This window comes from Lagopus leucura, unplaced genomic scaffold (assembly GCF_019238085.1).
Source record: "Lagopus leucura isolate 7727_CA_CO unplaced genomic scaffold, USGS_WTPT01 Super-Scaffold_100001, whole genome shotgun sequence".
NCBI lineage: Eukaryota > Metazoa > Chordata > Aves > Galliformes > Phasianidae > Lagopus > Lagopus leucura.
Window position 1 is genome coordinate 94,271,372 of NW_024962262.1, and position 23,691 is coordinate 94,295,062.

General features: G+C 38.7%; 2 protein-coding genes across 4 annotated transcripts in view; both read left to right on the plus strand.

The window, feature by feature from the left end:
• CMSS1 (cms1 ribosomal small subunit homolog) overlaps window positions 1–12,875 on the plus strand; it is a 230,348-nt gene extending 217,473 nt beyond the window's left edge. For all 3 annotated transcript variants that reach the window (XM_042866573.1, XM_042866575.1, XM_042866574.1), the window contains exons 4-10: window positions 1,209–1,338; window positions 4,137–4,196; window positions 4,921–5,023; window positions 6,413–6,473; window positions 7,281–7,368; window positions 8,896–8,984; window positions 12,617–12,875. In XM_042866573.1, coding sequence (XP_042722507.1) covers window positions 1,209–1,338; window positions 4,137–4,196; window positions 4,921–5,023; window positions 6,413–6,473; window positions 7,281–7,368; window positions 8,896–8,984; window positions 12,617–12,700 — 615 coding nt within the window. In that variant the 3' untranslated portion in view covers window positions 12,701–12,875. The remainder of the gene's footprint in view (window positions 1–1,208; window positions 1,339–4,136; window positions 4,197–4,920; window positions 5,024–6,412; window positions 6,474–7,280; window positions 7,369–8,895; window positions 8,985–12,616) is intronic.
• Window positions 12,876–12,981: 106 nt separating this feature from the next.
• Window positions 12,982–22,866, plus strand: LOC122177317 (cell cycle control protein 50C-like). Its single transcript, XM_042866572.1, has 7 exons — window positions 12,982–14,213; window positions 14,998–15,108; window positions 16,362–16,463; window positions 17,823–17,913; window positions 19,208–19,345; window positions 20,273–20,482; window positions 21,543–22,866. Exons 1-7 carry the CDS (start codon window positions 14,001–14,003, stop codon window positions 21,731–21,733), a joined length of 1,056 nt encoding a protein of 351 aa, XP_042722506.1. The 5' UTR covers window positions 12,982–14,000; the 3' UTR covers window positions 21,734–22,866.
• The last annotated feature ends 825 nt before the right edge of the window (window positions 22,867–23,691 follow it).

Genomic DNA, 23,691 nt, shown 5'->3' on the forward strand with positions numbered 1-23,691 from the left:
AGAAATAATATTGCAGATTCAGGTAGAGAAGCCAACCAGCTGGAAGTCCACAGCAGAGTCTTCCAGTTACCATAGATCAACCTTTGGACCACACCAAAGGTCAACCTAGAGGAACATATAAGCCTTGCAGTGACCCACCACCCCTCCACAGCTGCTAAAAGTGGTTCCAAGCCCACTTTGTCTCTCTGCAGGATCACTTTTCTTCACAGATGCTCTGTTGTAAGCATGCTGTCCTTCTGCTCTTCACTTCTAGGCTTATACTCCCACTCATCTATATGACAGCAAGTTCAGTTTAGCTTGTGCAGCTGAGAAACTGCAAGCTGTCCTTTCACAAATGACTAATTTCTCAGTGAGAATAAGAAAGGCTTCAGATCCATGCTGTTCTCTCCAGAATGTCTCTATCCTTGAAAATCTGCTGTATTCTTAAATGCTGACAGATCATTCAGATAATGGGTATCCTGGGCTGTTCTCCCTTTATCATCCAATTTAATTATGTTAAAAAATATGATAGCAGTTTCTTTTTAGTGAAAATTCAAACCTGTTACTTGCTAACATTCTAAGGCATAAAACATAATTGTTATGAACTCTTCTCCAAGCTCAAAATACTAGTTAGGTTTGAAAAATCAGGCGTTTTGGGAGAGTAAAACAGCTGCTGAACTCCTTCTGCTTGATTTCTGGTTTGGTGAGCTTTAAACTCATTTTTGTTATGGGTTTTGTGATAATGTATATTGTGAATCTAGTTAACCATCTTCTCTTCCCAAAGAGATGGATAGTTACACTGTTTAACTTAAAATATAGCTGTCTTAAGGTATTATTTGATTCCTATGATTAATGCTTTAAGGACAATAAATTAAAACAAATGATGAGAAAACTCAATTTTTGAACTGCTTCAACAGCAAAACCTACAAAAGTGTTTTTCAGTTATGTTTTTGTTACAGCAGTGTTTTAGGTAAGTGAACAAGTGTTTCTGTCTTCAGGGTCCCAGGCCATTGTGTCAAAGTGTCTGAGCTTTATCCTGAAGTCTGTGTTATCCCTAAAGACAGTAGGAATCATGTCCTGTTAGAAGACCTTTTTCTAGTCAGGCTTTTGTTAATGCAATTCACTGTATGAAGTTATGGAAGAATTTACATATGTTTATTTACAATGTTGTTATCTATGCTAAGAGCAGCTATGGTAGATATAACATATGTTGTTATTTGTCTTTTTAGAAGAAAATTTCTGATGTTCTGGAAAAATCTCCTCCAAAACCTGGTGTCCCTGAGGATCTACAGAATCTGCTTAGTCAACATTTTGGTACAAAACGTTCAGTGATTGAAATAGAGGAATTAAAGCTGCCAGGTAACTTGTCCTATATTATATATATGTATATATATTTTTTTTTTCCATGACACTAATAAGTTGTTTTTCTGTAGGAAAAAAGGAGACTTTTGGGACAAGCCTTGTGAGATGTAATCTTTTATTGAAATGTTTGTATATACCATTTATTACTTTGCTTCTAAGAAGAGACATTAATTTCTTTGAAACAAATCCGAGTAAGAATGTGTCTTATTATAAAAAGGTATTAATTTTAGAAGCTTGCTTTTCTACTAGAAATTGTGTGATTCCTAATTAGTATGTTCCATGATGCTGGTTGAGAAAGACTGTGAAAATATATTTCATTTCTGGGATTATCCATGTCTACCCAGATGTGTAATAGGAAGACTGAGAGGAGTAGACAAAGAAATAACAAAACGTGATTCTAGTGTGGTTATGAAATATTGAACACAATGAATTTTCAGGGAGTGGCATGGAAAAAAAGGTGGTAGTTTTGGTCCTAGTTGAAAATGAACAAGTTTTAACCATGACTCTGACTCTCTTGGTTTCCTTTACTCTGTCTCCAGTTCAAAAAGCAGGAGAGAGCAGGGGTAGCTTCTGTCTGTCAGCTTGAGATTGCATTAGAGATTAAGGCAATGTTCTCTGCCTCCTACTCTAGAGATGAAGAGGCACTGTCATTTTCTAGGCACTATTCCATTATTTGTTGAGAGTGCATGTGAAGAACAAACTGTCTGGTAACAAATCTGCACATATTAATACTTCTTGAACTGTAGGTGACCTATCCCTAAACTAGTACCCTTCTAGCCCAGCAGTGCTTTCTCTCTTTTAATGTTTAAGCTTGGCTTTCTAATAAATATGCTTCTCTTTAGGATCACGAGTCTATGTTGACCTTTCCTTATTTCTTTGGGCCAGGTTCAGCTTTCTTATTGAATCAAGAAAACCTGGAGAAGTCCCATGTAGATTGCTTTCAAAAGCTTATGTTAAATATTTCTAGGCATGTAGAGATTTAGCAAATAATAAATTGCTTTGGTTTCTTTCTTATTGAAAGAGGTGTTTAGGTTAGTGAAGTGATCCATTTCCACATGGCTCTTGGGTTGGATGGGGATTTTTTAATCTTTCTTTTTGTGCTGGGAGTTGGAGGCTGAGAAGCCAAGCAGTTCACTAAACTTCTACAGCTGTCAAGTCATCCACGTCAAAGCACTGAGCAAATAAGCAAGTACTTAGAGTTGTGTGTTCTTGTTAACTGACACAGTGCAGAAGGTCGGGCTTATAGGCAGCATGATCTCTTGCTGCATGCTGAAGCTGTGGATTTTTTCCCCTCTTTCTGAAATTTTAAATAAAAGTTGTTAATGCTCAGTTTTGCTGGAGTGTTGATGAAAAGTCAGTAACTGATGCTCGAATGCTTTAGAAAACACCTTTTGAATTATTTAGTCAATAATGTCAGTGTATTCAGAACAGCAAAACAACAGCTAATGTATTTTGTCCACCAGGGAAAAGGACTATGGTGGGTGATTACAGTTCTCCTCTTACCACCAAATGTTTATGATACTCTACCAGTCTTTGCCCTTCCCCACCAGCATCACAAGCATCTTTTAAACATAACTTAAAAATTAAATCATCTGTTGATGCTTCATTTGTACACATTCAACTTCCTTTGGAGCTGAAGCCCCAGTAAATGTCAATCTTTGGTTTTAATAGAAAGGATTGGGGGAAAATAGAAGTTTTTGGCAAGACAACACCAATTAAATGAAGGATATAGTGATGGAAAGTGGCTATTCTCAAGAAACTATACAGGCAGGCTCCAGCTACAAGCCAAGTTTGTCACACTCTCTGTTCTGGTAGAAACCACGGACTGACAGTGCCAGCATCAGCACAATGTGCCATCCACATGAGCATAAATAGCGTGTGTAGGGAAACCTCTTTAATTTAGTTAAAATGGATCAGCAAACATCTCGTTCCAGAGAGAGGCACTCTGAGGTGCAGTGCTTCATGCAAAATGGCAGCAAATATGTGAGTCCCCAAAGATGGGGTTGTTAATGCTATGAGGGAGAATATTGTTCCATTAGGCAAAAGACCTATAACAGCTATGGCAAGTTTTCAGGCCATCTACTTTGAATCAACTTTTTAAGAACCTACTTTTTCTATATAGGCACTAGAGAAAAGGACTTTCCTGACTACCTTAGTTGCGACGTTGTCTTTTTTTGTTGCCCCTATAACGGACCTTAAAGGCAAATAGCATGTCTGTCATCTATGGTCCTTTTCAGATTTACTTCCTAATGGCATAGGTAAAAGGTAGGCAATCCATGGGCAATGAAAACAGGAGTCACAATGCAATATAGGTGCTACCGTTATGGCTAGTACTTATAGGTAACTTGCCACAATATGCAAGACCAGAAAGTAAAGCCAGCTCACTGACGGATGAGTGGCCAGTATCTCACTTATTGGTAGGTTCTTGCATTTACACATTTGGCTAAAACCTTTGCTTGATTGTGGTAAAAAAGAAAAAAATATGGAAAATTGTTTTAAAGCATGTGATCACCCTTAGGCAGCCCTGTGTTCAGAATTTAATGGTAGGATAAAATGGAGGAATTGTAAATGGGTGGTAAGGTGTTACCCTTGTTGACTTGCCCAATTTAAAGCCTCAGTAAAATGAGGTGTTCTTGAGTCTTTTTTCACAAAAAGTAATTTATTGATGATGAATTTTAACACACATATGATTTCATCAATGTAACTAACTAATAACTGTGTTGCACACATTTAAGCTCTATTTTTCTGTTGTTAAAAATACATCAACAAATATATTTTCTCCTTTATGTTTTCAGATTCTTGCTTTTTGCCAGCCAATGACCTCACCCACAGTTTTTCTTCATACCTGAAAGAAAGTAAGTTAAAATGTTGGTCTGGATGAAATGGAAGTTGTATGAAAAACATTATTTATGTGCTATTATTACAGCTTTTATCTGCACTCTCAAATATTTTTAATTATGTGTCATTAATAATTTCCAGGGTGGTGGCTTTTTTTTTTTTTTTTCATTTGTTTGCTTGCTTGTTCTATGAGAGGTGTTTTGTTTTGTTCTTTTTACAAAATAACTCTTGTTTTGGACCTAAATGTTTTAGAGTTTCTTCAAACTATTTGTTGTATTATTTGTCGTAAGTTGTTTGTTGTGGCTTCTTGAGTAGATATGTATTATCTTACAGTAATAGTTTTGCCACTGCCTCCTTACTTGAACCAAGAGAATTATTTTCTCTCTTGTAGAGAACTCCTGGTTTGGTAAATGTTTCAATTGGTTTTACCTGGTACAAATTACCCTATGTGTCAAATGAAGACAGTGGGCATGTCACCTAACCAAATATTTATTTTTAATGCTGTCTAATTTGTTCAGCATTATAACATATCTGTATTTTATCTATCTTGGGTGTTTTATTTTCCAGTTTCTCAGCCATGACTAAATGTAAAAGTGTTGCCAGAGATCCAGACCTCATAGGAGTCAGCATGTGTGTTCTTGTTGCTGGCTACCATTCATCATGTACTCTTGTAATATAAAATTGTGGCATGTATATAAGTAGTACTTTCTCTGACTGTGTATGTGGCCTTTTTCATTTCAGTCTGTCCTAAGTGGGCAAAATTCCGTAAAAACCACAAGGAGAAGAAGTCAGTGGTGATGCTGGTTATCTGCAGTTCTGCCCTTCGTTCCTTGGAACTCATGAAGTATGTTGATAGCAAACGTTTTGCTGAGGTTGGCTGTCAGTCAGAGGTTTTGTCTTGGAACCACAGACATAAAGGCAAAACTGGGACACTGTTCTCTGCTAGCCAACAAATTTACTGACTGAAACTGATGCAATATCCCTTGCTGCTTTAAACTGTGGGAGTGCGGTGTTTGGTTTTAGCCTAAAGTAACACTTAGTAGTTCAGTTGCATGGAAGCACTGTTTCTGTTGAAAAACAAAACTGAAGTGTAACCAATCTGGGAGGAACACGCAACGTGTTATACGTGGGAACAAAGTAAACCCACAAGGCGTCCTAATCAGCAGTAGAAGTCATGACTGTAAGGCCGTGATGCTGATAGCACCAAAAGCAATCAAACAAAGCATTGCATAGCCTCAAATGGCAATGCATGTGTCTGGCCTGAGTGCCTCCGTATCTGTGTCCATGTCTCCTTTTTCCTCTCTCTCCTCCCCTATTCATTCCAAAAGACTTCATGAATTAACGTATACCTTGGAGATTTCGTGACTGTCAACTGTGTCTTGACCTTGCTTCCTAAGACTATCTTTCTGTACAACATACAAGCAAGAGTTGAGAAGTTTATGCTGCACTTAAAAGCATTGATGTCGTACATGTGCCTGTAGTGCTCAGCTCCTGTATGCAGATATTAGAATCTGAGTAGTTTGTCTGTATACTTGTATATAACCTTTAGCCTTGCACAAGAGAAGTTTGAAAACTTGGCTCACCACAAAAAGCATGCAGAGAAAGTATCTTAAATGACATTCCATAAATACTGACTGTGTAGTCCCCTCCTTGACTAATACAGAACATGGAGTTCTTAGTGCATACTCAAATAGAGCATCAAAAGAATAAGTCAAGTTTTCAGACTAATGAGTTTTGGTCCTCTGGAATTTGGACAATCTGACCAGGAAAACATGTGGCAGGCTAGGTTTTCCCAGCAGCCATGCTTCAGGAAGATTTTTTTAAAATGTACATTCATCCATACACACACAGCTCTTTCCTTTGCCTGCATGCATATGTTTGTTGATGCCTATATGTCAGTAACAGAGCAGTTTTTAATTACAATTTGATGATTAGTCAGTTTTGAACTGTTAGTTGTGGAAGCACAAGCTGTAACTATTCAACATTATCTGAGAAGCTATCTAAGCAATATTGCCCTCTAGTGATATCTGCTACTGTATTTGTCCTGTTGTTTATCACTGCAAATAGTGAAGGGAGACCATACATAGTGTTCAGAGTACTAGCGTGGGTCACTGGGGGAACTGTGTCTCTCAAGTATGTTGAGAAATCCTGGCTAGTTTTGTTTTCCTCCTGTGTGGTCTTAATCTCAGCCCTGATACTTGCATTTCCTTCTTCTTTTTCTTCTTATTTCTAGGTCAATGACAGTATTTAAAGGCGACTGCAGAGTTCTGAAATTGTTTGCAAAGCACATAAAGGTAAGAAAGCTGCAAAAGTGACAGAAGAACTGAACAACTAACTAGTGTCAAACCATGTTTTTAATACATTTAACAACAGTGCCTTTCATTTTAGCGTTTCTTTCTCCAGGTTTTGATTCTTGGAGAAGTCTAGCCAAATACCATCTCCAGTAATTCTGGCAAAATCCTGTGCAGATGTTTATTCATTTGCGATGTGTTAAAGATATTCCACATTGCTGTGACATGCTCATTCAAATGTATTTTACCTGTTTAAATTGAAGACTCACGGATTTGTAAAAGCATCCACATTTGCACATGCTGATGAAATTGTCTAGTTATCCAGTATTCATACGTGCTGGAAAGCACAAACTGTGGGAATATGGGAAGTAATAAGTGGAAATTTAGCTTTTGATATAAATACTGTCAAACACAAATGTCACTTGCTTTATTTCATTTTTTCCAATGTCATCATCTTGAGGGAGTTTTGATCTAAGTCAGATTTGTCAGTTTCCCAAATATTTACAGAGAGTTTGTTTAAATACAGAAGAAAACCTACTGTTCTCACTTCCAGAAATAGTTGGTGCAATTGCAGTTATTCAAAACTGAAAATATTCTAAAGAACTGTGATGCCCTGCTGACTGTTATGCTCTCCCCAGAAGATCAGCTTGATAGCTTGATAGCTTGATAAATGAATAGCATTTGTTACTTGATAGTAGTCTAGAAAGATATACTGCATAATCTTGGATTTATTTCCAGCCTGGAGATGTTCTTTGAGAAGAAATTTGAAACAATTGTGGTTTCACTGTGGTTTGTCTTTCTTCAAATCAGATAAAAGAACAGATGAATATGTTGGAGAAAGGTGTGTTCCACATTGGAGTTGGAACTCCTGGGAGGATAAAAGCACTGGTGGAGCAAGGTAGGAGAAAAACGAGGATTTTATCAACGGGTTATCCTACACTTGATCTCAGAGGAAGTGAGACTTAGCTTTTGAAGGGCTTAGGTTGGTATGAGTCCATAGATTTAGGAACTAAGCTCTGCAGTTTTGCTTTTCCTCTTCTGTGCCAGTCAGAATGAGGTCAGTTAATAACAGTTGATTTAATAAACACTTTAAGCTGGAATAAATCAGTGTTACAAGAGAAGGGCAAAGTAGTGCCTCTCACACAATCAGTACCCACTTAGTCACCCCATCCTGTCTCTTGTTCTAGCACAAGGGTATGTTTGGCAGCTCAGTGACCTGATCCCAATTAGAACTGATCCCAATTAAAACAAAACCAGCATGCACACAAAATCAGGTAATGAACAGGCTAAGGTGGAGGACTTCCTCCTTTGGCAGGAATACTGATTTATGCTGACTTGAAAATGATTGCAAAACCATCATGTAAGATTTAAAGTTCCAGGAAACCAAACACTGCAAGCAAATCAAAAGGAAGTAATGGCAGAAGTCGTCGTATCATATGTCACTCTGAGCTCAGCATAAATTTTTGTATGGGGTGGACAAGATCTGTTTGCTGATTTTAGTTATGATTTGTGCATGATAAAATCAAGTATATAAATGTCCTTTTCTCTTTCCAGTTTTACTTACTCAGTAGACACCACGTGCACAAATTAAAACAAACAAAAATGACAAGATAAGGCGATTCTTTCCGTTTCTCTTTCTAAGCACTGCCTTTCCCCAACTATGATTTCTTGGTTAGGGTCTGTCTGTAGATTTGAACTCTAAAGCTCCTTCCAGTGGGGTACAGGAATAGCATATTTTTTTTTTTCCGCTATGTCCTTCACCAATGTTACATTGTTGCTGTTCAACACTTTGGCATATTACCATGTAACTCATGTAGGGACACAAGGTGTCTAATCCTTTTTTGACAGCTTAGTGTTGCAGTGCTAGGTCACTGAAAAATGGAGAGGAGTAAAAAGTGATATGAAGAACTGTGGACAGCATGTAGAAGACCAGGGAAAAATAGGAGAACTACTGGAGGGCAGGTTCAGAAAGGGCCTTCTTCCTTCAACAGAATTTGTTTGGAGAATGAAGGAATCCTTCAACAGCACCACTGACCTGACTCACATTCACATAGCACTTCATCCTTTTAATTCCTAAACACCATCAATTCACATTAATAAGATTTTTCAGGCTAAGGTCCTTGTAACTTACCAGCTCCTCATAAGCTGTGGAAATTCAACTCCTGTGGTTTCATCAAGAGGAAGCTTGAGGAATTATGTGCTGGCAGGATGTTAGCTCCTGACAAGCCTGGCAACAGTTCTGCTTTTGTGTTTATCTTTCAAAAAGGCATAGGATTATGTGGTTAAAGGAGTTTGCAGTGTCACTGCATTAGTTTTCCAAGCACAAATGTAGTGTTCAAAGATTAGTTTCTTTGGGAACAGACAGCAAAAGATGTAAAACATAAAAAATAATTTTGATAAGCACATGCTATGTTGTCTTTTTTAGATGGCCTATGTTTGAACTCCACAAAATATATTATTCTGGATTGGAACTGGAGAGATCAGAAACTAAGGAGAATGATGGATATCCCTGAGGTATTGTAGGAGCACCTGTATATATAATATTCTGTGTACTCAGTGCTTTTGATTCTAGTGCCTTGGTCAGTAAGGATTTATTTCTGTAAAGCAGACTTAGCAGTCTAGGAATGCAAAAACAAGTCACTGTTTCACTTGAAAATCGGTACTCTCAGATCTCAAAATTACCTCTTGAGGAAGTTGGTTCCTTTTGTTGTTGTTGTTGTTACAGGTCACAGCTGTGACTAATACAGCTGTGCTGTGAATTTCTGCTGTTTATGCTAAATAGTTGTTCTGCCTGTTCCCGGGAAATTCAGTAAGAGGACTTCATGCAAAAAAAAGTTTCCACAAAAACTAAATACAGCTTTGGATGGCATTTATTGGTCTCTGAGAGTAAAATAACTTTGTATAGTTAGTTTTCTTTTTTTTTTTTTTCCTTTTCTTTTTTTTTTTTCCTTTTTTGGAAAGAGGTAGGTTGCAAACTATGTAGAACCATCCATTATTTGTAGACTCTTTTTTAAGATATCTCCTCATGCTTTCTAATTCTATAATCCAACTTCCACATTAATTGCTATGACAAGATATGCTTACCATATGCTGTGGGCCATCAGCTGGTGTCTGTCCAGCAGAAAGAGGTGGATCGCTCTAGTGGTCTCTGCTAGAGAGCTCCCATTTCACTACACATTTTCACAGGCTGATATGCATTCCATACTGGGAAAAGGCTTCCATTCATGTAGATAGGAAGCTGTTTCACAAGTGAAATAAATGGTCAGTCATTATTCCTACTCTGCACCTGCCTATATCTTTGAACGTGCTGTATTTTATAGTCCCTCCCCACACACAAAGATGCAACTTTCTAATAATCTTGGATAAAGCACCCTGCAAAAAACACACTGCCAAAATGAAGCAGGGAAAAGAACAGCTTTGCATACTGAGGCAAGGAGGCTCCCTCTTGTGGTAAATGCTTGAGAATCTTTTGTACAGTGCTAGCACTTATTTGTAAGTTTTTTAACACCAGAGAACCTGCATTCACAGGCATGTTACCTCAGGATAGTAGTACAAGTGCTGCTGCCACTGGGACAGATTTTTGCGAGTCAGCTGAAATAAATATACACACAGTATCCTACAGGTGATCCATTGAAAAAGAAATAAATATTATATTGTTAACATTTGATTTGGGGATATTGCAAGTTTGAAACATCTTGTTCAGCTCTCTGTAGGAGGCATCACGGCATTTTGGCATGTCTGCCTAGGAATACAGGTCAAATTGACTTCGGCTCTATTTTGTTAAGGGAAAATGACCATCCATGAAATTATAGAAGTCAATATCCAGGCTTAGTTTCAGATAAAACCAAGAAAGAATCTTACACTTTTGGACATAGTGTTAACCTAAGGATAGGTCCTTTATATTTGGTTACAGAATAGTGAATGTGATTAAAGCAAAGTCATCAGATCTGCCCTTGCCTCAGTTAAAACAAAGATTTTTGACATGTTGGGCGATGTAAGTGGAGTACCTTACAGCTTTTTTTTTTTCCTGCTGGAGACAGCACGCAGATTCCTGAAAGTTATTTTTAAGAAATATCCGTAATAAAAAATATCCAGCTAATGTTTTTGAAATAGTGCACCTTAATGCAGTAGAAGACAGTGGTATGTTTAGCAGCTTGCAAACTTAAAATACAAACTACAGTCTCAGTAAGCAGCGGATCTTACTCTTCTATCTTTAGAAGTATTGTCAAATGCATGATAATAATAGTCATATGTTTACTCAAAGAGGTGATTTTTAGTTCCACCAGCATGAAAATTGGCAATTCAATGTTCTATTTTTCTTTATCCTAAATCAATTGTGGAGGCAAAATTGTGCTTTAGAATTGGAAAAAAGGCATTGTGACACGTTTCCATTGCAAATCTTGTTTTGTCAGTAATATCTTTATATGTTTAAGGTGTTACAGTGCTAAATTTTAATGTAGTTATACTTGTCTGCATAATGAAATGTGCAGAAAACAGGAACAGCTGGAAGAATACGCACCTCTTGTCTACTCATGGGAAAATCCATTGCTTCATTTTGAAGGTGCATACTACTTGCTGTTCCTGTCCTCATCTCATCTTTAGTGGAGAATAATATACAGAGTGGTGTAATCTGAAATGTGTATATATGTTTAGAAATACATGAATCCTTCCCCATGGCAGTCCTGTATCCCATTGTATTCACTGGATGGATGACCAGTGCTCTTTCAGTTGCCTCAATATCTCATTCATTAATGCTGTTAGATTCTTTTTTCTGTTTTTCTGTCTTTCATTGCATTCATCCTAAGCAAACAAAGAGAGAAGGAAGTAATTTCACAAAGAAACCAAAGGTCGAATGAATGAGTTTACTGGGCTCTGTTTTTATGAGCTTGAATTACACTACAGTGTAAAGGCTTACATAAAAATTGATGGTGTAATTTCAAATCTGACCAAAGGACAAACTTTTCTCTTTGGAGTTTTTTTCTTTAGCAGTTGATGACAATACAGACCTGTCTCAACTCTTCAAATTACTTTTTTGTAAGATTCACATATAGTTTTCAAATATTTTGCTTAACTGTTTATTATTTCCTTCTAGAAGCAATGTAAGCACTGAGCAAGTTTCAGGTTTTATTAAAGCAAAAGGGTTTGTTAGAAATATAGTCTAGATAGACTTTCTTACATCACACATTCTTGTGCACAGAAGGATATAAACCTGAGGAAAGCTCAGAAATAAGTTATTCATGAGCAGGAAGAATGAAGCTATAAGGAAATTCTAGGCTTGCCATGATGAGCAAATCTTCAGTTCCTGCTGAAATATGTCATCTATTCTTACCGTTGTTTACATTCGTTTTTGATCTTTAGATAAGCAGTAAGGTACAGTCGTATCCGTGTTGTAAACCAAAGTACTTTGCATGTGGCTTAGTTACACCTGAATGCTCAGTTTCATTCAGGAGTCTCAGCCACAAACATTGTGTGGCTGTTACAGTGCAGGACTACCCTTGGACTCATTGATAACACTTGATACACTGTAAAATCCTACAAAAATCTTGCAGCCCAGGGTGTATCTCTTGCTCTGCCAAGTTTAATCAGCTGTGCCAATTACTGTGTAGCTGTGTTGTATGAGCTGTTGTTGTACCTTAGGACTGCACAGTAAACCTTAGAGGAGAGGCCCCATGGCCACCTACAGCCCCTCATGAGGAGAGCAGAGGGGCAGCGCTGAGCTCTGCTCTGTGTGACAGCAACAGGGCCTGAGGGAACGGCATGGAGCTGCGTCAGGGGAGGGCAGCTGGGGGTCAGGGACAGGGTCTGCACCAGAGGGCGCTGGGCATGGAACAGCCTGCCCAGGGCACTGAGCTGACTGAGTTCTGGGAGCTTTTGGACAGCACTCAGACATGAGGTTTGGATTTTGAGTGGTGCTGTTTGGGGCTGGGAGTTGGACTCAGTGATCCTTGCTGGGTACCTTCCAACTCAATATATCCTGTGATTCTAGGAAAATGGAACCATTGTAGAGCTAAGGGCCTTGTGTGGGAACTTCTCCTTTAATTTCTAGTTCTACAGTAAGATACCTGAGTAAATAAATAAAATCATGGTGTTTAGCTAAAGCATTACCAGTAACCTTTGATGCTTTCTTTGAATTTTGTCTTCCTTAGATAAAGAAAGAAACAATCGACCTACTCGAGATGAGGATTATAAAGCTGTGCAGAGAGGGGTCTGTGAAGCTGGGACTCTTTTAATAGTTTTACTCACAAGGAAGTGACTTACAGGTTCATTTTACTTCTATCCTGTCTGCAAGTGGTCAATGGTGATTAAGAATTTTGATTTTTCAGAGATAATTGATGCAGAAAGAATGTGCTGTGTAACTTTATTCTGAGGTTCCTTTTAATAATAAAAACAGAAGTTTTATTTCTACTTTTTTATTGGTAGTCTTTTATTGTACAGGCAGTGCAAAAGCAAAGTTAAATGTATATTGCTTTCACCCACAAGATTTACTATTACATGCCATTTTTAAGAGCAAAAGTGAGTGTGAAAGTCTTTGTACAATTCAATTCTCAGTTACCTCTTTCTCTCATAGGAGTGGTAAGCTAGTTCTTACCTTAAAATAGCTTTGGAAATATCTGAATTTCAGCAATTTGGCAAAAAAGTATTTTTCTCTCATCTGCTCTACAGCTGGCCAAATCCTATTTTTTTGTCATTACATGATAAGTTATGTTTAAAGTATCTGTCTAGCAAACTGAGAGTTTATTGTGATTAAACTGTTGAAGTCTTCAAAAAATATTCTACTTTTTGTCCATTGGAGTTGAAAACAGCTTGTCTGTGGGTGATTCTTCTGTAATTGTGAGTAGAAGGGTGCTTTTATTTTTTTATTTATTTATTGCATGGAAAAAGAAGATGAATAGAGGTAGGCAAATCGTCAGCATCTTGGAAGAATCCAAATGAGACATTTTTAGAATTAATTTCCCTATTGTGCTAAACAATACAAAGCATTTTAGAACTTTAAATTGCTTCTTAATAGCAATGAATGCAGGTTAAGAAAGTTTATTTGGTTTTACAAAGTAGTGTTGTATACCCAGCACTCTCAGTCCCTCCAATCCTCCTCAGTGGCATCCAGTGAACTGGAATAGGTCTTTTCTTTTATCCCACGTCTGTTAGCTGGGCAACTATAGAAGTGAAGGGAGAAGAAATGATGAATCTGAGATTACACAAATTCTAGTATAGCTGGCAGTATCTACACAAATGAATAAGACTTAACAAATGCTATTGTACTGTGGGGCAGGAATAAATATGTAAGCTTTTCCAGGAAGCATGATCTGGGCGTACTGACCAGAGTACACAATCATCTGATTGGTACAAGCTGATCGTGGCAATCCATACACAAATGTGGAAAAGGAGGAAGAGAGAGATCTAGTTAATAAGTAATTCCTAGTCATAATGCAGATCTGAACAAGCAATATAGTTTCCCAACAGTAAAGACTGTATCTCAGCTTAAACACCGTCCAGCACAAGTATGTTGTTTCTTCCTCTCACAAGAAGGATATGAAGAACAAGAAGAGTTCTGCTTCACAAGAAGCAGAAGCATGTCCTTCCAGGTGTCCAGATAACAGTGCATTCAAACAACAGAAGCTACCAGCATGGAAGCCCCGACTTACCACGGCATCTGTGCTCTCCACTTTCTTTCTCACGGGAGCGTTTTGCCTTTCTGTGGGAGTCTCCCTCATAGTAGCTGCAAACAGCGTCAGAGAAATCCAGGTCTGTTTGGAGTGGGTGTTTGGTATTATGTTAAGAAAGGGATGGTCTGTATTTGGGGGGAGGGGGAGGAAGAGCATTGAATTTGTGTGCCTTGGTAGAGATGATAGCATTGGCTTTATGTCTTGCACACATCCAGCAGCCAGTATTCCTGTGAAAGTTCTCAGAAAGATGGTCACTGATGACAGCCAAGCTCTGAGTGGGTAACTGAGAAATAATTACCACTGGGTGGTAATATCTAAATGTCATTATCTCCTCCTCCTGGTATTTGGCTCTAGGAGATAAATATTTGCTTGGGCAAAATATTAAAGTGCAGGGAGCCCTGATGTTTGAATGCTGTTTCTTGGAAGCAGAATTGGTTAAACCTGCTGCTGTTAACATGCTCCTGGTTGGAGCCATTTCTCAGGCACTGCATCCAGACTATTGATGTGAACCATAATTCATGTGGGCTTTTGTCTTTACTTGGAAAGTTTACTTTTTACTTTACTTGGAAAGCCAGACCAAGCTGCAAAGGTGTTTGTCTGTCAGCACTCCTTTGCCAAGGAGCAAATTTGGAGGTTCTGCAGCAATCAGAAAACTCTAAAGCAGCTTTTAAGTAGGGATAAAATTTGTGAATGTTCCATTGAGATCAAGTCCTGATTCTCTATATCTCTGTTGATTTGAACAGTTTTGTTATAATCCAGGATCACTTAGAACTGCCCTGAGAGGTCTTGTAGCTAAAACACTAATCTTTTCCTGTGTTCATGTCCTCTAATGCAACGTCTCTGCTTGTTCACTTCTCTGACAGGTTGATTATACAGATAAATGCTCAAATTGTTCAAAACTTCGTGAAAATTCCTCTAATTGGAACAGTGAATGCCTCTGTTCTATTAATTTCACACTAGCAGAAGATATGCTGGTAAGTGGATATCAGAAACCAGCCAAGTTGATTAGTACTTCCTGATAGCTATGTCCATGAATGATAAAATATGCTAAATTTCTTCTGTAGAGCACCTGTCTGAATTTTCTTTTTGCTTTTAGGGACATGAAATACTCAGAATTTTACTATTTTGCATTTGCTATTGGTTTGGGGCTTGTGTTTAAAAATAATCCAGATCAGGATCCCTCTGCCCTTGGACGGGAGATCTTCAAGGAGGAATTGGGGATGGAGGGAGTGGTGTTTGTCTATGGAGGTGATTTCTCCCTCTGAGTCAGTAGAGAACTCTAGCCCTTGGCCTGGAGTTGTTACTGTACTGCTAAACTCTTAAATGAGAAAGAAATCTGAAACTTTGACCACTTGTCATAAGTAAACCATTGCAGTCCTTTTGACAGGGATTACAGTGTTGATCTCCAGGGTCCTCGAAACAATTCAAGTCTAGCAGTGGCATTCTGCAATTTCATTTGGGAGAAGTATCCTTCATTTCCTGTCTTGAACTGCTGGTTGTGTTGTAAGGCTGCTAAAGTGCCTTATTCTTCAGAAGGGGATCTTACACTTAGTACTGCATAGATGAGCCCTTCATATTATAGTGTGATTAAATTATAAAGTTGCTTTATGTTGCTTCAGTGTTAAAGAAGTTGCTAACATTCTCTGCGTAATCCTTCAGATACAGTTACATTTGACATCAGAAGTTTATTTAATTGGATAATGGTTTTTGAATAGATTACTAAACCTCTTTGTTGCTTATATTTGCCTGCTTAACATTCTCTGTTTAATTACAGGACTAAGCTTTCCAAAGGACTTAGATAATTGAGTAGAGGCAGTCTTATTTTTTTAAAAATCTGCAGGAATTAAGGCTGGTGGCTCTCTTTTGAAGTTGTTTCGGCATCTTCCTTTTGTAGAAAATGGGCGTCCGACTCCATTCAATAATTCATACCCACTGCAGTTTCAGGACCAGTTATTACCATCTTGAGTAAAATACTAATGATGCCTTTTCATTTTAGGTTTCATTTTGTGTTTTAAAGTGTGTTTAATTTCATGCCAAATACAAAAGCTTTCAACTAAAAGGGTAAAGAATAGATAATAGATGACATCTGCTGGAGTAATTAGTTAGAATGTAGTTACCAAGAAGTGAGTATGAATTATTCTCTCTTTCACTCTCTTTTTCAGTAGTTAATAGGACTTTTTGTCTACTTGAGCTCACCTTATTGAAGAGTGGTATTCTTGAATTCTAGGGTGATGTCTTTATGTACTATGGCCTGCAAAACTTCTATCAAAATCACCGTCGATACGTGCTATCAAGAAGTGATGAACAATTGTTGGGTCGAAATGTAGATGTAAGGTTTTTTTCTTTCTATTATGAGATCATTATTTTTTTATTATTATATTATATTATATTTATTATTATTTCTATTATGAGATCAGTATTTTTACCAGGTGTGTCTGACTATATGGAGATCTAACTAAGCATAACTGTAAGTGTTTTAAGATGACTCTGGGAAATGATAGGAAGGTTCAGATTTTCACTGTTTAGTCTCTGCTTTTATGATTGTTAAAGGTAAGTATATAAACAGGTATCAGTCCAATGTTGTGGTTTCCAAACCTGATCTTAGAATGATTATGATTAGCATAGGATTAAACATATGCTATCTTTTACAAATAAATTTACAGAAAACATTTCCTTCCAGTCTTCCTTCTAGTTGTCTTAGCCAAAAATCTTTTTTATCTGTTGTTTTATTGTAAGATTAGGGAATTAAGTTGTGCGAAGTCTTTCATTATGACATCTGGCTTTGGAGATGGACAAGAAGCTGGAAAGGGTACATGGTGAAATAGGTCATCATGTAGCATTCTGAAATATGCAATTTAGAAATTTGAATAGGAGGCCAGACAGCATCCCTTGCAGCAATGCATGCACAAGGAAATTGGAGACTGCAGTGATTATGTTAACAGAGGTTTTTAAAATTGTAAATAGAAAATGTGGGGTTTTTTTGCTTGGAAGTAGCATTTCTGTGCACTGTCCTGTCAACAGATATGATGATTGTACTGTAATAATCTGTTGTTCTTATTAAATATTTCTTATAACTCTCAAGACATGTTCTCCATGCAACAGTTTCTACAGGTTTCTGGTCAGCTTTTATGCCAATCAATACAAAGCTTATCCAAGCTATTTGAAAATGTTTCTGTGCTATAACTGGAGGACTTGCAGTTTCTCATGAGCTGGGGCAGAGAAGAGGGGTTTTTGAAAACCCATTGAAGATGGGTTTTTGGTTTTTACGCCGTGCATTCATACATGAAGATTTCCCCATGCTGAAGTAATATCACTAATTCTATCTGCTGTTCTACGTCATTGAAGCACTGCAGGTCAAAATTATAAAGAAAGAAAAATAAGATATTGCAAGGTAAGTCAGGACTGGATTGGAATACATTTAGTTGCAGCTATGTTACAGCAGCAGATCCCCAAATGACTTTTTGTGATCTGGAGTTTGCTGGGCAGCAGTAAAAATTTGGAGATGACGTTAAGTTTGCTTACTGTGATATGGAAGCTGTTCCTCCGCTACAGACTCGTTCATCTGAATGTTTCTTGAATGTGACCAGAAGGGACTGGAGACCTCGTTATTCATTGACTTTTCAGAAGAAGGAGTGCGAGGAAACCAGCAAATGAAAACCTCACAGTTTTTTGTCTGATCGTTCTGCAGGTTCAGAACTCGTACTGTGCGCCCTTCGCTGCTTACCAAAATGGAACACCAATGGCTCCGTGTGGTGCTATTGCCAACAGCTTGTTCAATGGTAAGTACTTTCTGTGTCTGTTTTACTAATTTCAACTTTAGACTGTGATGTTGTCCCAATCCAGCTGAGTCCTGATATTGCAAGGTAACTGTTGTTCTTCCACAAGAAGTCTTGTTTGACTCTGGTATTGTGGTGAATGTGTGCTCTGCTTCCTTCACTCTTCAATGTGACTCTGTAACAGGCCTGGGGAACTGAGTCTTGATGAAACAGGAAACAATGGTATACACAATAGATACAGCATACTTCCCTGCTAAAACATCAGGAGAACTCAAATTCTACCTTCCTGCAGCAGTATGCTTAGAAAGAAGCAGTGTGCTCTTGACATTGGTTCAGACCTTCGGATCTGCATGTTTGCATTCTGTTCTTTGAATGCTGGAAGCATCCATAGTCTTACATGAATTGGTTTGATCTTGTATACGGTTTCCTGGAGGGCATAATCTGCCTATTAACACGTTCAGATTGAAATCTAGAAGGCAGCTCCTGGCCACAAAGACTAGGTTTCAGATTGGATTTCTGTGGGTAGAAGGAAGGCAAAAACACTTCTATGGACTTCTCTTTCCACCCATTCATCCCTTTTTATGTTCCCCCCATCTGTTTTTGGCAGTGCAGCAGCTACCTGCAAGTAGCTGAACCACCTACACCAGTGGACTTGTGAAGTGCAGCTGTAGTAAATTCCAGATCCATTTGATTTTCACCTGTGTGCACACCTGGTCCTCTGGAAATCTGAGCTACTAGGCGGGGCTCAGACCTAGGCCAGCGGAGCTGACTCTGTAGCCCATGTGGATCAGAAGTCCTGGCTACTGGAACAGAATTCTGCAGAGTTAGGGATAATAAGAATTTAAAATGCTAAGGGTAAATCTTTCAGAGCCTGCCTTTATATCAGTCCTTAGTACACAGTGTGGAGCCAGTGGCTGGTGGTGTGGGAGAAGCAGGTGATGTCTGAATTGCCATTCTGCTTGCTCAGTTCTATCCCTCTGCTGTAACAGAGGCTTATTTCCTGCCATAAGAACAGTTTTTAACCCAAGCTAGCAGATAAGGGAATAGCTGAGTAAACGAAGAGCTGAGCAAACTGCAAGCCCTGCTAATAAGCTAATAACAAACAGCTGGAGATGTAGTGAGAAGAGAGAGTTGGAACCAAATGATCTTTGAGGTCGTTTCCAACTGTAGTCATTCTATGTTTATTATTTTTTCTGTTCAGTTGAAAGGTGTTTCGTAGTGTTTGTTTTGTTAGTCGTGCTGGTCATTGGAACAACTGTCTTTCACTCAGATGTGTTGCCTCTTGTATTCCCTCCAGATACTATTGATCTTTTTTACAATTTTAACTCATCTGTTATTCAAGTACCGCTGCTGAGGACTGGAAACAGTTGGTGGACAGATAAACACGTGAAATTCCGCAATCCAGAATCGCACAATCTCTCTACTGCATTTGCAGGTAAGAATGGCTCTACTAGCATTCCTTACTTTTCAGTGGCTATCACCTTCCCTCTCTCCCTCCCTTTGTGCAGAGTTTTCCCATTCTGAAAAGGGAATTGCCCCTATGAGAAATAGCCAGTAGTAGCAGTATTGGAGGGCGAATGAGAGCAAAAGCCAGAGTTAGCCAAATTGGTCCTTTATTTTTCCACTGACCATCAAAACAGGGAGAAAGTGGTTTTGTAAGAAACAGTTAATCTGTCCAGAGAAGGCAAGGATGCAGTCTCAATATTTTCTACTGAAAACATCTAAGAAGGAAAAGTGCACGTCATGTTTCCCTTCTTCTTGCCTTTGCAGATCCATAGGTAATTGTGAGCCAAGTGAGACTTATGTCTTAAGTAGTTATTTCCAACAATTGTTTGCTAGGGCTATCTCCTTGTTTAGGTTAAGCCATATTACAGGCTGCCCAGGGAGGGTTGTGGATTGTCCTCTGGGAATATTTAAGACCTGCCTGGACACTTACCTGTGCAGCCTGCTGTAGGGGGGCTGCTTTGCAGGAGGTTGAACTCGATGATCTCTGGAGGTCTGTTCCAGCCCCTACAATTCTGTGATATTGAAGTAGGACTAAAAGCACCATGTTCTGGATCAGGACATTGCTGTGCTGGATACAATAGGTATGATACATCTTCCTGCGTCAGGGAGAATGAGTTATCTAAGTAATTTTCATATAGCGAATTCTAAATATCATAGGCTGTTTATTCATGTTTGAGTTGAGATCCATGGAATCTAAGTGTTACCAAACATATGATTTTGTGGTAATGGACAGTCTTGTCTCTCTTCCTTTTCTCATATTCTGTGTTAGTTGTGAGCAGACAAAGAAGTTAGTAATTGACCCCTGTTTTTCCTGACAGTATGTCTTCCCTGTTTTGTTTTTCTTTCTTTTTCATAGGAACAGCAAGACCTCCTTACTGGCATAAACCAGTGTATTTGTTAGATGAGGAAGATGAAAATAATAATGGATATATAAATGATGACCTCATTATCTGGATGCGAGTATCAGCCTTTGCTACATTCAAAAATCTTTATCGTCGTATCAGCCGGAAAGGGCAGTTTACTGATGGCCTCCCAGCAGGGAATTATACTTTCCATATTTCCTACAGTATCCTTTCATATTATCCAAGGGAATCCTTAACTATTAGGTGGTTGCAATGTGGATGGGATTTCTATAGTAAAATGGCAAAGAAAACAAGTGAAACACTCCAAACTAAATCATCATGAAAAGACCTGACTGTAAGGGTGATGGCTGTTAGGGTGGAGTCTCTCTAGCCTGTGTAGATGAAACTAAGACTTGTTGCTCATGGCAGCACCCAGCTTTGGATTTGATTTCTGCGGGGAGGTAGTGGGTTTTACAGAGAGGATAAACCTGAAAGATGGAAATCTGAAGAGGTGGCTAAAACGTTCAGTATTTGCCTGGTCAGCTGTGCAGTCACCATGACTGGGGCACAGACGTGCCAGGGGTAACCCTGCCAGTGAGAGCTGTGCGGGATGCCTGTACCAGCAGAGCCCTCTGGTGGATTTCAGCCGTGGGCTGATAGGAAGTGCTCACACACCAAACAGTGTGAAATTTGCTGACTAAAGGCCTCATTTCGTTCACAGGAATTACGGTGACTGTAAGTTTCTCTTCAATCTGAACAAAAGCAGTTAGGATTTTAAACATTGTAGCTCCACTGAAAGGCTCCATGTGGGTAGAGAGCATATTACATTAAAGGTGAGCAGCATCCCTCACAGAGGATATGTAGAGTGTCATCACGGTAAGTTTCCCAAATGGTTCACTTTCAAGTGAGTTTTGTTTGCTGCTTAAAAATATTATGGGTCATATCCAGTTAGCCCAGTAGCCATTACATACAGTATGAATCTGAAATTCTTAGTAAAAAATCCTAGAATTTCCTGAATTACACTGAGACTGTATCCAAAATAACTTGGAACTGCTTCTGATGTTTTTGTTGTTGTTGTTGTTGGGTGGGTTTTTTTGTTTGTTTTTGTTTGGTTTTTGTTTTCTGGTTAAGATAGCAGAGACTTCTCAGGTCACTTAAAGGAATTTTTGCAGCAAGTACAGAATCTCCTGTCTCCTCTGTGTCTTGGGAAGGATTTTGAGTACTACATTTTCTCCTGGAGGTAATGTAAACTTTGTTAATGAATCCTTAACATCCTTCTGTCAGACTTTCCTGTTACCAAATTCAAGGGGAAGAAATACGTGATTCTTTCAACCATGGTATGGAGTGGAGGGAGTAACCCATTCCTGGGAATTGCCTATTTGGTTTGTGGTGCAGCAGCAACCCTGACAGGTTTTATCATAACTGCCATCCACTTAAAGCTGAGAAGAAAGAAAACGTATTTTCAGAGACGCTGATGTTCTCTGGATTGCTCAGTGAAGGCAAATATGTGCTGTGAATGAAGAATGGGCAGCATCTTTCATTCTTTCCCCAATGCTCTGGATTTGCTTTAGTAACAGGTTTGGTGAATGTAAGCAAATTGAGGGACAGAGCTTATTCATCATCCAAACCCAAACTTAAGCAAGGCTGCATTATTATTAATGCATTTATGCTCCTAAATTTGTTTCTTAGGAAACTTATATTGAGATGAGTTTCAAACAACAGATAGCACAGTGGTTTGGAATTGCAAGGACAGCAAAACTATGTGGTACTACTGTTTATCCAGAAGTCAGGGTCTATACTCATTTCTTACTTAGCCCTTTGTTGCTACTGTATTTCTATTGACTAAAATGCAGCTTTGGGTCGGTAAAAAGTGAGATCTTGGTCCAACAAAGTGCTTGAGCTGGTAGAACCTAATGCTTAAGATCCCTTGTTGGCCACTTGCATGGGCTGATTGGCTTGGCACAGGATGTACAAAGCTTTTTCCACTATCCTGGAAAAGCAGACCATTCATTTGTGTATTAGTGTAGGATAATCATCACAGTTCAGTACTTACAATAGAATACAGGTCGTGTTTTAAAAACATGGAGTGTGTTTAAACCCTTTGTTGTGTTGGTTTTATATGAGTACCAAGGCTAGCCCACAGAGCTAGATAGAGGATGTGAAAACATCAATTTATATTAAAAAAAAAAAAAAAAAGTGGTTTAATAGCTTAAAGTAAAGGCTCCTTCAGTGCTAACCATTTCAGCAGAACCATGTAGCTAATGCAGCCTGCCTACTGAAGCCTTCTGTGCAAGACGCTGACTCTCAGTGACATGAAATGTCTGTTCCCCACTCAAGTCCCCATTTCTGTGGTGCAGAAGCTCAAAGTCAGTAGTAAACATAAACCATCAGAAAATCTGACAACTTCATTTTCAGGAAATCAATGCTGTAGCTGGTGAAGAGACCATTTTTGTTTTCCATGTTCAAAATTTCAGATACTTTGAAGCAATTTCCAGAATGCAGGAATGACGCAGAAGAATTTAAGTCAAGAATAGCATACCACCTATGAGTTCTTAAAAATGATTTTTCCCTGGCATAAGTGGAAATAGAATAAAACACTCTTAATGAATTTCTTTGATAAGTACTGTGTGCCTTACCCTCTTCTCCACCAAAAAGCCCACGCCACTGAGATAAGGAAGAAAACAAAGACTAGAGCAAGAGAAGAGAGTGTGGCATAGGGAAGCTGTGTGATTCTGTCAAGTCTGGTTTGCTGTTAAAGATGCCCATGTCTGTCTTTAAAAATGTGTGCAGCTCTTAGGACATGGAACTTAGGCAGATAGACTCTGGTGAATCAGAATGCACTGTTTCTTTCAATGTCTGCTTCTTAATTGTGCCATGAGCAGCAGAAAACCATGCTGCCCTGGTTCATAGCCTGGCCTGTCATTACAAGCTTGCTCCACCAATGTCTTATGCTGATTTTCTGGGTTAACACACATCTTGTTCTGTTCATCCTGGTCGGGTCCAGTCCCCTTCATCAGAAAGCTGTGAAAACAGGGTTCCAGGATTTCAAACCACTGCATCTAATCCTGCCAGGGGCTTGGGAGAGCCCTATCCCTGACTGGACTGGACAAGACAGGGCACAAAAGCAGTACATTTAGCAATGCTTAAGCTCATTATTCTAAATCACTTTTAACAATGAGACATGCTCCTGAACCTTCTTAGTTGCTTTTGAAAATTTAATCCCGTACAGCCCTCTGGAAGGCTCTGTTGGTGTTGCTGACAAAGCTGAATCAGGACTTATAGCTCCAAACAGACCACAGGACTCTGTTTCTTCTTTTTTTCTTTTTAATGCTTCCCCCCCTTCCCCCCCCCTTTTCTCTCTCTGTGTTTTGTTTTTTGTTTTGTTTTTTTTTCTCCCTTTCCTTGCTTCTGTTTTTTTAATCCTCTGAGAAAC